This window comes from Narcine bancroftii, chromosome 3 (genome assembly GCF_036971445.1).
Source record: "Narcine bancroftii isolate sNarBan1 chromosome 3, sNarBan1.hap1, whole genome shotgun sequence".
NCBI lineage: Eukaryota > Metazoa > Chordata > Chondrichthyes > Torpediniformes > Narcinidae > Narcine > Narcine bancroftii.
The window spans coordinates 303,134,990-303,151,330 of record NC_091471.1 but is presented as its reverse complement, the minus strand read 5'-3'; the positions used below and the strand labels follow the sequence as shown (position 1 = coordinate 303,151,330).

Here is a 16,341-nt window from a genome sequence, read left to right as displayed (position 1 = left end):
GTTTCTCTTAGACAGTCTTTGGACTTAAGGAGACTCGCTTCCAATTTGGTTTTGTGAGTTGTGACGTAGCTGCGTAGGAAAGTTTGGGAACATCAGGGGTAGGAGATGGCTGCTGGGGCAAGTGGGCAGTTGCAAGGGTGTTTGCTCCATCTGTTGTGTGTGTGTGTGTGTGTGTGTGTGAGAAGAGGAAAGACAAAAAGAAAAGGGAGAAAACTACAGTATATACAAGTAGGGAGTGATTTTTTTTTTACAACATAATCATTGATTTCTAAGAATAAAGTCAGGCCTATGAGGTATTATGTAGTTAAATCATTTTTCCTAGTATGAATCAAATTGTTCCAACTTATGATGAACAGGTGCTATCATCTTCTCCATTTTATAAACGTCCATTATAATTTCCTTCCATGGATTTAAAGTTGGGCTCCCCTGTAATAACCATTTCCTGTTAAGAGTCTTTTACCAGCCACCAGCAGTATATTCATTAAATATCTATCTCTTTTCAACCATTCTTGAGGTATAGACCCAAGATATCTGGTCTTACTTTCGGGGTATTTCACATTTGAAAATGTTTTGTAGGGAGAATAAGGAAAATGTTGGATGTTGTAGGAATGTTGTCTTATAAAGAGTTGAAAATAAGAAAACAGAAATGGAAAAGGAGGAAAGGTAATGATGGAAAAACAGAAAGAGAAGATAAACAAAATATAAAATGGCTACGCTGAACTATATGACTTTAAATATTAATGGAATACATAACCAAATTAAAAGGAAGAAACTACTAAATTTACTGAAAAAGGAAAAAATTGATATAGCATTTGTCCAAGAAACACACTTAACTGAATTGGAGCACAAGAAATTAAAGAGAGATTGGGTAGGACATGTAACAGCAGCAGCGTATAATTCAAAAGCAAGAGGAGTGGCTATATTAATTAGTAAAAAGGTGCCATTTAAAATAGAAGAGGAAATAATAGATCCAGCAGGGAGATATGTTATGATAAAATGTCAGATATATTCAGAGTTTTGGAATCTACTTAATATATATTCACCTAACGAAGAAGATCAAAAGTTTATGCAAGATATCTTTTTGAAGGTAGCTAATACGCAAGGGATAGGAGGGGATTTCAACCTGAATTTGGATCCAAATATGGATAAAACGGGGAAAAAAATTAACAGGAAGAACAAAGTAACCAAATTTATAATTAAATCAATGCAAGAAATGAAACTTTTGGATATATGGAGAAAACAAAACCCAAAAGAAAAGGAATACTCATACTACTCGGCTAGACATAAAACATACTCAAGAATAGACCTATTTTTGTTATCAGCTAGTATGCAGGATAGAGTAAGAAAAACAGAATATAAAGCTAGAATACTATCGGACTATTCACCCTTAATATTGACAGTAAAGCTAGAGGACATCCCTCCAAGAATGTATAGATGGAGATTAAACCCCTTGCTACTTAAAAGACAGGATTTTAGAGAATTTATTGAAAAACAATTAAAAATGTATTTTGAAGTAAATACGGAATCAGTGGAAGATAAGTTTATACTATGGGACGCAATGAAAGCATTCATTAGAGGGCAAATAATAAGTTATGTAACCAAGATAAAGAAGGACTATAATCAGGAAACAGAGCAGTTGGAAAGGGAAATAGTAAACATAGAAAAAAAATTAGCAATGAAGGAAGATACAACTAAAAGAAGAGAATTGGCGGATAAAAAAATAAAATATGAAACATTACAAACATATAAGGTAGAGAAGAATATAATGAAGACAAAACTGAAATATTATGAACTAGGTGAAAAAACGCACAAAATCCTAGCATGGCAGCTTAAGACAGAGCAAGCTAAGAAAATGGTATTGGCATCAAGGAAAAAAGACAAACAAATTACATATAATCCAAAAGAAATTAAGGAAAACTTTAGAGAATTCTATGAACAATTATACCGAACTGGGAAAGAAGGGAAAATAGATGAATTTTTGACTAAAATTGAACTACCAAAACTACAAATAGAGGAACAAAATAAATTAACAGAACCATTTGGAACAGTAGAAATACAAGAGATAATTAAAAAATTACCAAATAATAAGACACCAGGAGAGGATGGATTTCCAATAGAATTCTACAAAACATTTAAAGACTTATTAATACCGCCCCTCCTGGAAGTAATCAACCAGATTGATGAGACACAAAACTTACCAGATTCATGTAAAACAGCAATAATTACAGTAATACTAAAACAAGGGAAAGATCCACTATCACCAGCGTCATATAGACCAATATCTTTGCTAAACTATTAGCAAACAGATTAGCAGAACAGGTACCGAAAATGGTAAATTTAGACCAAACTGGATTTATCAAAAAAAGACGCACAACAGACAATATTTGTAAATTTATTAACTTAATTCATGCAGTAGAAGGAAATAAAGCACCTACAGTAGCAGTTGCTTTAGACGCAGAGAAGGCCTTCGACAGAGTAGAATGGAATTATTTGTTCAAAGTATTGCAAAAATTCAGTTTACCGAAGAAGTATATTAATTGGATTAAAGCATTATATAAGGGACCGTTAGCGAAAGTGACAGTAAATGGACATGTATCAAAGCAATTTAACTTAAGCAGGTCAACGCGGCAGGGATGCCCACTATCATCGTTATTGTTTGCGCTAGCTATAGAACCACTAGCAGAATTGATAAGAATAGATAATAATATAAAAGGAATAAAAATAAAAGACAGGGAATATAAAATCAGTCTATTTGCAGATGATGTTATAGTGTACTTAACAGAACCAGAACTATCAATAAGAGAATTATACAAGAAATTGAAGGATTATGGAGAAGTGTCGGGTTACAAAATAAACGTAAATAAAAGTGAAGCAATGCCTATGAATAATGAGGATTTCTCAAAATTTAAGAAGGAATCTCCATTCAGATGGCAAATGCAGGCAATAAGATACCTAGGTGTACAAATAAACAAAAATCTAGGCCAATTATATAAACTCAATTACAATCCACTAATGAAAAAATTACAGGATGATTTAGAGCATTGGAAAGATCTACCACTAACACTGATAGGAAAGATAAACTGTATTAAAATGAACATTTTTCCAAGGATACTATACTTATTTCAGGCATTGCCAATACAACTGACAGAAAAATTCTTCAAAGAGTTAAAGAAAATAATAAGGAAATTTTTATGGAGAGGGGGGAAACCGAGGATAGCACTAGATAAATTAACAGAATGGTATAAACAAGGAGGCTTACAATTGCCAAACTTCAAAAATTATTACAGAGCCGCACAATTAAGATACCTATCAGATTTTTATCAAACAAGGGAAAAACCAGACTGGACGAGATTAGAATTAGATAAAATAGGGGAAAAGATACCTGAACACATATTATATAAATGGGACGAAAAATTGGTACAACATAGAACTTCTCCAGTATTACATCATCTCCTCAATATTTGGAAGAAGATTCATGTAGAAAGAAATAAAATAAATTATCAATTACCAAAACTAATATTGACGCAAAATAAGCTACTCCCTTTTACAATAGACAACCTTTCCTTTAGAAAATGGGAAAAAAAAGGGATTAAAAGAATAGAAAATTGTTTTTCAGGAAATAGATTCTTATCCTTTGAACAAATGAGAGATAAGTACAATATAACTGGAGATACAGCGCTGGCATATTACCAACTGAGATCCTAATGAAAGATAAATTAGGAAGCAATTTGAGTTTACCAGAGGGAAGTAACCTTGAATATGTGATTACAGATACAATGTTAATCAAAAGATTTATAACAAATATGTATAGTAAACTGCAAGAAAAGGAGAATGAGGAAACAAATGGTAAAACTAAACAAAAATGGGAGCAAGATTTAAATATAAAGATAAAAAAGGAAACATGGGAGAAATTATGTTCTGGAACGATGAGAAATACAATAAATACGAGGCTACGTATGATACAATATAATTGGTTACACAGACTATACATTACACCGCAAAAGTTAAATAAATGGGACCCAACAGTATCTGATAGATGTTTTCGATGTAAAAAAGAAATGGGAACAACAATTCATGCAATCTGGACATGTGAGAGAGTAGAAAAATTTTGGGATGATCTCAGTCAGATATTAAATAAAATAACAGAAAACAATATACCAAAGAATCCAGAGATCTTTCTCCTAAGTAACATAACAAACAAAGAATTTGGAATTGATTTGGAGGATGCACAAAAAAGATTTGTTAAGATAGCCCTAGCCGTAGCAAAAAAATGTATTATGTCAACCTGGAAATTGGAAGATAATTTGAAAATACAACTATGGTATATAGAAATGAATAAATGTATTCCATTAGAAAAAATAACATATAGTTTAAGAAATAATATTGAAATATTCGAACAAGTATGGGAGCCTTACATTAAATACAATAGCGAAAACCTACCGGGGACAAACATTACCTAAGTTGATGGAAGGAGAAGGAAAGAAAAGAATGGACTCAGTAGAATTTCTGGTGTATTTTTGTTGAATGACAACATTGTCTGACTGGCTTAATGCAACCTAGATTGTATACCTAAAATGGATGAGAGGGGGGGGGGGGTGGGGGTGGCTTGGGAGGAGGGAGGGGGGGGAGAAAAAGTCACTGTATATGTGTGAAAAAGAAAAAGTGTACATCATGGCTAATGTGATTTATGGTGTGAAAAATAAAAAAATTTTTTTAAAAAAAGAAAGAAAATGTTTTGTAGGGCATTATGTATCCCACTCCAATAATCTTTGGTAACAGAGCAGACCCAAAAAATATCGTAATGGCTTGCATTTTGATTTCCACAATTTCTCCAGCAAACAAGGATGTTACTGTCATAATAGGATTTCTGAGAGGGTGTAATAAAATATCTTATCCAGTTTTCCTAACCAAACTCCCTCCATTTCTGTGAATTGGTCCACTTCCATTGGTACCTCCATATTATTGTCCATTCTCCCTCAGATATAGTCATCCCTCCTTCCTTTTCATCAGGTTTTAGGCTGCTTCAATCGCACGGATTCAATGTTCTCAATAACATCCCAAATACTCCTTCTCTACCTTAAGTGGTTGTGAGGCAGAGATCTCCAGCAGTCAGGAAGGATGTTGCATTTCTCCAAAGAAGCTTTGATAATATCAAATATTTTTGCTGCCTGACTGGTAATATCCTCCCATGTCAGAGCTCATATAATGGAGAGGCAAGTTTTGGAAATCTCTTGGCAGGCATGTGAGTGGCAGTGTCTGCACAACTTTGTCAAATGAAACTAACTAAAAACTCATTGCTCTTAGAATTAACCCACTGATGATTAGTTTGTTTGTCCTTTCATTTTACCTGGAGGATTTTTCAAGGGACTTGAGAAGTCTGTTACAGGCAGTCTATCTCAGTAATCTGTAGGGAAACTAGGGAATCACCAGTAAACTCATTTGCGTTAGGTCTGAGATCTTGATTTTCATAAACCTTTTTCCTCAATTGACAAAAAGCTATGCTGGCACTTTGAAGGTGGTAGTATAGGGATGATAGTCAGTAGCCCCTTTCACACCGCCAAATTATGTGGGTTGAACCAGACAATTTAGCAGGTCTGTAGCAGGTAACGTGGTGATGTGAAAGGTCCAAAACGGGTAAAATTCAACAAGTCTTTGTCTCTTGGTAGGGTGTTGTATCAGAGCCCGGCCAAGTTAACTTGGCAATGTGAATGGTCAACTTGCTCAACCAGGTACCATTAGTGACGTTAGTACTTGCATGCATGTGTCAGTCTGGTAGTATTATAAGTAATCTGGAGATGATTTAAAGCACAGGTACACACTGACAGCTCCACTGGCCACACCCGGACAGCCCCGTAATGCTACGTAAATTGTTGTTTAGGGAATAATGACAAGCTGGCTGGTCTGTGGATTTGTCTTAAGTTTGAACAATCTGAAGCCCACTGCGGTAGATGTCTTATCAAATTGTGCACGTTTTTCCCCAACATTCTTTTATACACTGAGTGCATATGCGCTTTATTCCCGCTATGATTTCACTGCCCTACGAGTTTGAAACACGTCATTCATTACGTCACTGCTAGAGGTCAGACCCCCTTTAGATTCTCAAGTTGCACACTTACCAGGTAATTTATGCTTCAATAAAAGGCTTACCGGGTACTGCCATTTACTCGCCTTTTTGGAGGGTTGGCAGTGTGAAAGGGGCTAGTATAAAGAGGGCAAGGGATGGATTGAGGTGAGGAGAGATTGATGAGCAGATGGAGTCAGATGAGGGTGGGAAGGCTGGAGATAGTGATAGGGGCTGGGATGTGGTAAGTCGAGGCAATAGATTCTGGAATATGATAAGGAAGGTAGGTGATGGGTGGAACCAAGTAAGGGAGGATTGATGGACAGATGGAAAGGGGAGGGGATGGGAACCCAGTATGATGTTTAGGAGTGATGGGCAGATGGAGCCAGGTGGGGGCAGTAACAGAATAATGAGCTTTCTTGCTAAAATTGATCAGGTTCCATTTCAGTTGTAGGTGGATGTAATCCCTATACTGGGTGCTGCATCCGTCTTTGTAACAGAGTAAACACAGAAAAAGCTGGAAACCGAGAAAAAACCAGGAAGCATTTGTGGAGCAGGGGGCAGAGTTAACAGTTTGGATCGATAAAGTATCTTTCCTAAGAGCTGATAAGAGTTCAAAATTACACGTTTCTAAGTTGCAGAGAAGGAGAAGGGAGACCAAGAGCCACTAAATGATACATGGTGGTGCTGGTGAGAGGGGGAAGTGAAGACTTGTTAATCATGGCCAGTCACTCTGGAGTCAATAGGCGCTGAGAGTGAAAACAAGAAGGAGACAAAACAAAATCCATGCTGAAACTATGAGATTCCAACTAGAGAGAGTGCAATACTGGATCTCCTTATAGGGAAGGTGACAGGAGTATGTATAGGGGAATATTTTGGGTCTAGTGATCATAATGCCATTAGTTTCGTTAATTATGGAGAAGGTAGGTCTAGTCTGGGCCTTGGGTTGAAATTCTAAATTGGAGAAAGCATTTAGAATGCATTGATTGGGATAAATTGTTTTCAGGCAGGGATGTGCGAGGTAAGTGGAGGACCTTCAAAGGTGAAATTTTGAGAGTACAGTGTTTGTATGTTCCAGTTAGGATTAAAGGAAAGGTTAGCAGGCACAGGGAATCTTGATTTTTGAGGGATATGGTTCAAAGAAGAGAGAGGTTTTTTGCAGGTATGGGCAAGATGCAGCAAAAGAGGTACTTGAGAAGTATAAAAAATGCAATAAAAACCTCAAGAAAGAAATAAGGAAGGAGATAAGGTTGCTTTGGAAGTCAATGTGAAGGAAAATCCTAAGTGTTTCTACAGCTATAAGAGTGAAAGGATCATAAGGGACAAAATTGGTCCCCTTGAAGATCAGAATGGTTGGCTTTGTACGGAACCAAAGTGGGGTGGGGGGGAGGAGATCTTAAATGGTCTTTTTTCATCAGTATTCACTCAGGAAATAGGCACAGTGGAAAGTAAGGAAAACAAACAGTGAGGTCATGGAACCTAAACAGATTAAAGAGGATGAAGTGTTTGCTGTCTTAAAGCAAATAAGGGTGGATAAATCCCTCAGACCTTGAGGGAGGCTAGTGTAGAAATTGCAGGGGCTCTGGCAGAAATATTTAAAATGTCCTTAGCCACAGGTGTGGTGTTGAGGATTGAAGGGTAACTCGCGTTGTCCCTTTGTTTAAAAAAGGTTCCAAAAGTAATCCTGGAAATTATAGGCTGGTGAGTCTGACATCAATAGTAGATAGATTAGAGATTTTCAAGGAGGTTACCAGGAAGGTAGATGAAGGAAAGGCTGTGGATATTATCTACACTGACTTTAGTAAGACCTTTGACAAGGTCCTTCATGGGGGGTTAGTCAGGAAGGTTCAGACACTAGGTATTCATGATGAAGTAGTGAACTGGATTTGATAATGTCTGGACGGAAGAAGCCAGAGAGTAGTGGTGGATGATTGCTTCTCAGACTGGAGGCCTGTGCCGAGTGTTGTGCCTCAGGGATCAGTTGTTTGTCATTTAGATGATAATGTGGTAAATTGGATCAGGATGTTTGCAGATGACACTAAGATTGGAGGTGTTGTGGACAGTGAAGAAAGTTTTCAAAGCTTGCAGAGGAATCTGGACCAGCTCAAAAAATGGCAAATAAAATTTAATGTGAGGTGTGGCATTTTGGAAGGACAAACCAAGAAATTACATTCAAGGTGTATGGTAGGGAGCTGAGGAGTGCAGTAGAACAGAGGGCCTGGGAATACAATTCCCTAAAAGTGGCATCACAGGTGTATAGGTTTGTTAAGCAAGCTTTTGGCATATTGGCCTTGATTTATGACTATAGGAGCTGGGATGTTATGTTAAAGTTGTACAAGATATGGGTGAACCCAAATTTGGAGTATTGTGTGCAATTTTGATCACCTAACTACAGGAAAGATAGGCTTGGTTGGCATACTGGTTAGTGCAACGCCTTTACAACAACAGTGATCAGGACCAGACCAGGGTTTGAATCCTGTGCTCTCTGTAAGGAGTTTGTACATTTTCCCGGTGTCTGTGTGGAATTTCTCCGGGGTCTCTGATATCCTCCCACCATTCAAAAAAAATACCAGGGCTGTAGGTTGATTGCGGATAAAATTGGTGGCACGGAGTTATGGACCGTGCTGTATGTCTAAATATAGAAAAATAAAAAATATTAATAAAATAGAAAGAGTACAGAGAAGATTTACTCGGATGTTACCTGGACTTCAGGAACTGAGTTAAAAGGAAAGGTTAAACAGGTTAGGACATGATTATAGAAGAATGAGGGGAGTTTGATAGAGGTATCTAAAATTATGAGGGGGATAGACAGAGTAAATGTAGATGGGCTTTTTCTACTGAGGGTAGGTGAGATACAAATCAGAGGACATGGGTTAAGAGTGAAAGAGGAAAAGTTTAGGGGAAATATGAATAGGAACTTCACACAGAGAATGGTGGGAGTGTGGAACGAGCTGCCCTCTGGATGGTGAAGGGCTATGCAGGTCAGTGGGACGAGACAAAAAGTAGTTTGGCAGAGATTAGAAAGGCTAAAGGGGCCCGTTTCTTTGCTGTAGCGTTTTATGTTCCTATGATGGTAAAGTCCAAGAGGGATCCAGCATGGAAACCGGTCCTGTAAGGGTGAAAATGGCTTTTAAACATATTACTTTCCAGTTCTGGCAGTTAGATGTTTCAAGCTGCCGCAGAAATTTGTTGACAATCCTTTGAGGGTCTCCAGTTACATTCAAAGTTAAAAGCTGTGTTTTCGACCATCTTTGAGAAATGGTAGTTTAGTTTTGAATTGGATTTTGTACTGTTACTTACATGGAGTTAGGACAGACAATTTCTTTCACCATGTACTTTTGAATGTATTAATATCTTATTATCCAATTATTAATTGTTTTAAAATATAGTTTAATGTTTAGATTAAAAATAAACAGTTGAAAACTCAATGCCATTGAAACAGACTTATTCATTAACGAGTCAAAACAACCTGCTACATGTTCTCAAGTGATTATGAAGGGAAATGGTTACAACAGGCCCTTTGGCCGAACTTGGACATGCCAACCAATATACCCCACTGACTCCATATCCCACTAAACCTATCCTCTCCAAGTATCCCTCCAAATGTTTGCTCAATGTTGCTTTTGCTCCTGCCTCAACTGGTCCTCTAGCAGCTATTCCATACACCCATCACTCTCTGTGTAAAAAATAAAAAGTTATCACTCAAATTCCAATAAATCACTCCAACTTCATCTTAAATCTATGGTTGCTGGTTTCTTGACTGTGGGCAAAAGACTCTCTGCATTCACACCATCTATTTCTCTCATGATTTTGTAGATCTCTATGAGATCACCCATCATCCTCCTGTCCTCCAAGGAATAAAGCCCCAGGCCTTCTCATCCTCACCCTCTAACTCAGACCCGAGAGTCCTGGCAACATCCTCCTAAATCTTCATTGCATCTCATCTAGCTTGACTTTTTTCCTGTAGCACCCTGACCAAAGCTGAATGCAATGTGGCCTCACCATCGTAGAGGCCCCTCCAACTTCTGTACTGAATACTCCTAGTAAATTCAACAACTTCACATTGTCAAGGGACTAGATGATCCCTGATATATTTAATATACATTCTGTTTCCCAGTAAAGCAACATGGCATTGACACCTTACATTTCAGTAGATGCTTAAATCACTTATAGTAAAGCAAGTTTTTCAGTCACGTTCTTACCTGCGTCGGGAGCGGTGCCAGTCATCACTGGCACATGCGCGGGTTAGTTACAGCTACAAATGGTAACCCCCTCACCTAGTGACCCCATACAGAAAACCACCACATAGAGACTCAGGTCCTATAGTTGCAGCTTGGGCTCAGATTACCCCCAGACTGTCTTAAAATCACAAAAGTGGAATTCGACCACATGCAGGAGCTGGGCATAGTCCACAGATCTGACAGCTGCTGGGCGACACTGTTGCATATGGTTCCAAAAAGTCTCCTGGGGATTGATGGCCTTGTGCTGATTACGTACCCTGAACAATTCCACCAATGTCGGATTGATACAGCATTCCTAATTTACAAGACTTTTCAGCGAATCTCCACGTCAATGTATAATTGCAAAAACAGATCTAGTACATATTTACTATCCAATTCCAGTGTGGCCTTCCAACATTGCCAAGATGGCAGTAAATACCACTTTCGGCATTTTTGACTGTCTGAGAATGCCATTCAGTCTGCAATAGTATAACACCACATACCATACAGCCTCACTTTTGTATTTGTCGATATTGATGATATTCTATGTGAAGCGAACATTTGCCCATGGTCCTCCTTGACGTGCGTACTGCTGTAAAAGCAGACCTTGGATGTTCAGTGGCATTGTGCTATTTCCTTTTATAATCGCTTTTGAGAACATGTAGCAGGTTGTTTTGACTCATTAATGAATAAGTTCATTTCAATAGCATTTTTTCCATGGTTTATTTTTGTCTCTAAACAGTAAACTATACTCTAAAACAATTAATAAATGGATAATTCAAAAGTACACAGTCAAAGAAAATATCTATCTTAACTCCATGTTCTTGATTCCAACATCACAAAATCCAATTCAAAACTAAACTACTCCTTCTCTAAGATGGTAGAAAACACAGCTTTTAATTTTGATTGCAACTATAGAGACACTCAAAGGAGTTTTTGAGTAGCTACAAAATTTCTGTAGCAGCTACAAGTTTCTAGCTAGAACTGGCAAACAAGTCATTTACAAGTCATTTTAAACCTTACAGATGGTATATAGCACCATGCTGACTTTGCCCAGCAAGTTTGTAAATCTGAGTCCAGGGACAGTACTTGATGATCCAATTGGTTATCTTGACTGTCTTCGGGAAAGCATGAGATTGCTCAGACCCACACCTACATGACATGACCTACATGAAAAGCAGCTGGAACTGCTCTGCATTTCCCTGGCACTGGCAGAGTGGTTCCTGGTGGGGAATTATGGGCAAGGAAGAAAGCCATTTTGCCCATTGATCCCACATTGAGCAAGGTGCCCAAGTGGCCCCGATAGGCGAAGCGGCCCAATGAGATGCTGGAGGCCAAAACAGCCTGATGAGGTACTGAAGGGGTACTCCAGTATGCTCTTGCAACACTGGACTCCTGGCTGGGATAAAAAAAAAACATGCACAGTTACCCAAACTGGGTAACTGGTACATTCAACAATCAAAGAAAACCAATACCTGCCATGCCATCCCTTGACTCAGGCACATAGCTCTATGCTATTAGGAACTAGGGACACTAATTAAACGTTCTTAACCCTTTAACAGTATAGCGCACATTTTAGTACCAACAACAACTTACCAACAATTTCTCCAGCGGTGAGCACCGTTCCACTTTTCTAGGCCTGGAGTGAAGCAGGGTGATCTCAATGGCAAAGAGGGCAATTCGAGAACATGTGACGCCCTTTATAGTGCTGGAGGATCCAGTCCAGGTCATTTACAGGAGTCCATTGGCTTGGTGCCAGCAAGGTTAAACCAATTACAACAGCCAATGGCTCACCACAAATACAGACAGGCTGGGGAGACCAGCCCAGGTAACTTACAGGCTCAGTGCCATGGAGGTTAAGCTGATTACAAAGGCCAAGTACAAAGGAATTTAAATTGACAATGCAAGGTGTGCACTTAATGGGTGGGGCTGGACCAAACCTTGATTGGCAGTGCTGGGTAGTGTTGTCACAACCCTTCACAATGCAATAGAGTGGTGAAATGGTAATTCAATTCTTCAGATTATATTACCCTTTTCAGTCACAAACCAACACACTCTTAATTCATGTTTTAAAGATGATACACAGAACGCTGTTAGTGTCACAAAGTTGCAACTCTGCATTTCCCTGGCACTGGCAGTGCAGTTCCAGCTGTGTGGGGGATTATGGGTAAGGAAATCAGCCATTTTGCCCATTGAGCCACCGCGAGGTGCCGCAACGGCCCTGGAGCAGCCCAATGACATGCCAGAGCAGCACTCCAGTGATGTGGAGAATCTGTGTTGGGCTAGGGACTCATATTAGGTGAGTGAGGACAGTGGTGTCCTCCTCCAAATGGCACCCAGGGCATGTGCCCTAGCTGCCATTCCTAGAGATAGCTATGCATTAGTCACTGTACTCCTTCCTGTTCCTTCAACATGATGCTGTTGGCAAACCACTTCAGCCCATTTACAATGGGTCTTTTGAAGTCTTACAATGCCACCCAAAGACTGTTGTGATCAACAGGAATGGAAAAGCTGACAAAGTTTTCATCAACAGGTTGAAGCCAGTGTATTTGAACGGACCGTGTTCTGCGTCTGTGCCAGTTGGAGCGTACATCGCCAGCCTTGCAGTATCATACGAGATCGGGCCAGACTGTCAGCCCTCTAGACCGTTAAATAGCTGGACAGGTCCGATCAGCCGCCTCTTCGCATGGCTTGGAGGCGGGGGGGTCCCGTCGTGGTCGCGTACTCACCTTCGTCGGGGAGCGGAGCCGGTCACCGCTGATGACACGTCTCAAGCGATGCACCAGGGTAATAGGGCACATGCACGGGTTCGTTTCGAAGGCTGCAAGTTCACCAGTTGTAGTAATTACAGAGAACCAGCTTTATGGCAAATGTCAGCGTTGGGAGAAGTCCTTTTTGCTCCAAGGAGCAATTTAAGACTGGGAATTCCAAATTCACCTGACTTTTTTTCAATTTGAAATTTAGACAGACAGCACATTTCAGCCCACCAACCTGTGCCCCCAATTTACCCAATGAACGGTGGGAGGCCCCCCCCCAGGAAACCCCACAGACACAGGGGGAACCTCCAAACTCCTTGAGAGTAGTACTTTGATGAAGGGCTCAAGCCCCAAAATGCCAGCTATGTATTTTTTTTTTAACCTTCGCTACCTAAAGTACATTGACCAGCTGAGCTTCTCCTGCATTTTGTGTTTTGACCTCAAGGCCAGTGTCTGCAGACTTTCGTGTTTTACCTGCCTCCTCTTGCCGGCACCCTACGCATAAATGTGCTGCGGCGCTGGTCACCCTTCGGTCCTCCTCTTTTGAATTTACCCAAGTCTGCTCTAAAGAGTCATCAGTAATCTTTCATATTTAAGTAATAAGCGTCAAATCTAACAACGCCTCACTTGCAAAGAAAGCGACAGTGCTGCAGACACTGGGATAGATCAGATGGCAGGACAGGACACTCGATTCCAAATTGAATGGCTGAACACTGCCCGTTAAATAAATGGTTCGCTGGGTGTTCCAGTCCAATGCAGCCAATGCATTAAAAAGCACAGCTCTTCCCTGACCAAAGTCTATCCTCAGAGATGGCTGCATTGAACTCAAACCTTGCGACATTTGTCAACATTTCAGCGATTTGTTCCAATTGTCCATGTAAATCACGTTAACTGCAGTACAAGCCCCCAGAACCAGTTTATTCCTTTCCTACTGCAATGTTTCTGCAGAATGACTCCCCCCCACCACCCCTCCACCCCCAAATATTATGTGACTTTAAACAGTTACCTGTACTGGTCGAATTTTGCGAATCTGAACCAATCTGCGGGGTTGCTTTTATAAGATTCCATCAAAGTTTGCACCTCTTCCACGTTGATTTTATCACCAGAAAATATTCCATGAAGCTGTTTGATCAGCTCGTTTAAAGACTCGGGTACCTGGAGCTCCGCGTATTCCATGTTATTTGCTCTCGTTGAGGTAACGGCGAATGAGGGCAGAAGTGATGTTGAAGCAGCAGGGACGTTTATAATGCAGCTGGGCGGGGTGGGGAGAGGGAGGAGCTGGGATGGGATGGAAGTGACAGAAAGAAGTATTACCACCACTGGCAACAACCTGTGGAATGGATCCTGCATTCCGACCTTGGGACTCGAAATATCAACCAGCTTGCAGGCTGAATGAAACATTTTTGGAGCAAATTAATCTCAAATTGTGTGAAAAGCGGTTTGGATTTTGGTTTTTGCTATTAATAAAATGTCTTCAAGGGCTGCAGGGAAATTTCAGGGATGATTTGCATTCTCCGGGTTCTTCAAATGCACAGCAAGGAGGCCATTCACAACTATGACAGTCTATTAAAGATATTTAGCATGTTCTTTGACTATTAAAGGACTGTAAGATTAATCTTTCCCATAACTCACTGTCTAGTTAATTAACAAGGACATCAACATTGTTCAGTCCCCATAATTTGGATTTCCTTCATTTCTGGCAAAATCTATGTATGCCCATCAATTATCCAAGCAAAAAAAAAATGAAAATGGCCTCAAACATTTTTTTTTGCTCATAGAATCACTTATAAGAAAGAACCAGCCTGGTTCCCCAAAGCAACTCCCTCAACGTTGCTCATTTGCAAGCGTCCTTCACTCCAATAGGGGCTGATGTGATGTGAGCTGTTTTTAAAGTTTACCTCCTGTCTGCCTTCTGTACTTCCTGTGCACCTTGTATGTATAGCTTTGAGGCCATGTTGTATATGGTTTTGCTGCTCCAAATAAAGTTGTTCTTTCAAGCTTGAAGTTGTTGAATGGCTCTTTCTTAAAGTAGAAGTTACCACATATTTTTGGTGACGAGGTGGACTGGTTTTGTGGAAGGGTTAACCTGTTTTTGAACCAGAGCTGTGTGCTTGGATGGCTTTGTTTGGGATTATCGGGTGAATTTGTGGAAGGAAATGAGGAATGGCCGGAGAATGAAGAAAAGTTGGGGCATTTTTTCTGTACTAATGGAATTACTAAGGAAGCCAAGAAGCGCTCTATTCTCCTGAGTGTGTTTGGGACAAAACCTTACAAGTTGATAAGGAATTTAGCCACATTACGGAAACCAGAGGAAATTCCATTTGATTAACTGGTAAAGTTCATGGGGAACCACCACAATCCGACAATGCGACAGTCCAACGGTTTAAGATTCACAGCCTTTTCAGGAAGCCAAGGTAGTCTGCGGCCAATTTTGTGTCTGAGCTTTGGCAGATATCGGAGCATGGTGATGTCAAGGCAGTACTGGATGATGTGCTCTGTGATAGATTGATTAATAATGCCATACAACTGCTGCTTGTTGGGGGAAACCCCCATCTCTGACTTCCAAGAAAGCCCTAGAGATTGCCCATAACGCAAAGAATATCCAGAAAGGACATGCGGTGGGTGGGGAGGGGGGGGGGGGGGAGATATCACAGTCAGCGGCAGTGTACCAATTCAGGACAGAGAACTGGTATACATGTAAAGTGGGTGGAATGTTTTCGGTGTGGAGGGATGCACTACAAATGAGTGCAAATTCAAAGACACTATCTGCTATGGGTGTGGCAAAAAGGGACATTTAGCTAAGAAGTGCAGGAGTTCAAAGGGTAAGGTTATACCTGGGCAGAGGAAAGCTCAAAGGGCTCTGGCAGTCACACAGTACTTAGAAGAAGCAGATGAAGAGATGGTTGGCGATTTAATGGGTCGATCCCTCTGCAGCTAAAAACATTCTGGAAGCACCTTTGCCCTAGTAATTACACCTGGGTCTTAAAAGAGCCCACTGTAACATTGACATACCCATGCCCCTCACCGTAACACTGATACACCCCACACCCATCATTTTTCACAATCTGACACACCTCACACCCCATTTCATGAAATATGGATATTATAAAATCCTGTCCTAGTAGGGAAAGGATTGGTGTGAAGGAAATGCAACATGGCGCAGGCGACGTGAGAGTTTTCTTTTTAGTTCCTTTTTTAGTTTGTTTTTTCTGATTTCTACTTCTTACTTGGGTTATTTAATTAATTAGGTTCCTTTTTTTTTTAGGTCTTCGGTAGGGGCTCTGAACCCAAGTATAATATATAA

At 40.0% G+C, this 16,341-nt stretch overlaps 1 protein-coding gene across 2 annotated transcripts in view; it reads right to left on the bottom strand.

Annotated features, from left to right (window-relative positions):
• Positions 1-14,295, bottom strand: part of LOC138759016 (cysteine dioxygenase type 1-like) — a 55,123-nt gene extending 40,828 nt beyond the window's left edge. Inside the window, exon 1 of one of the 2 annotated variants that reach the window (XM_069928783.1) lies at positions 14,044-14,295. In XM_069928783.1, coding sequence (XP_069784884.1) covers positions 14,044-14,213 — 170 coding nt within the window. In that variant the 5' untranslated portion in view covers positions 14,214-14,295. Of the gene's footprint in view, positions 1-10,263; positions 10,288-14,043 lie in introns of those variants that run through there. The other variant, XM_069928784.1, reaches the window with a different exon arrangement.
• Positions 14,296-16,341: the final 2,046 nt, after the last annotated feature.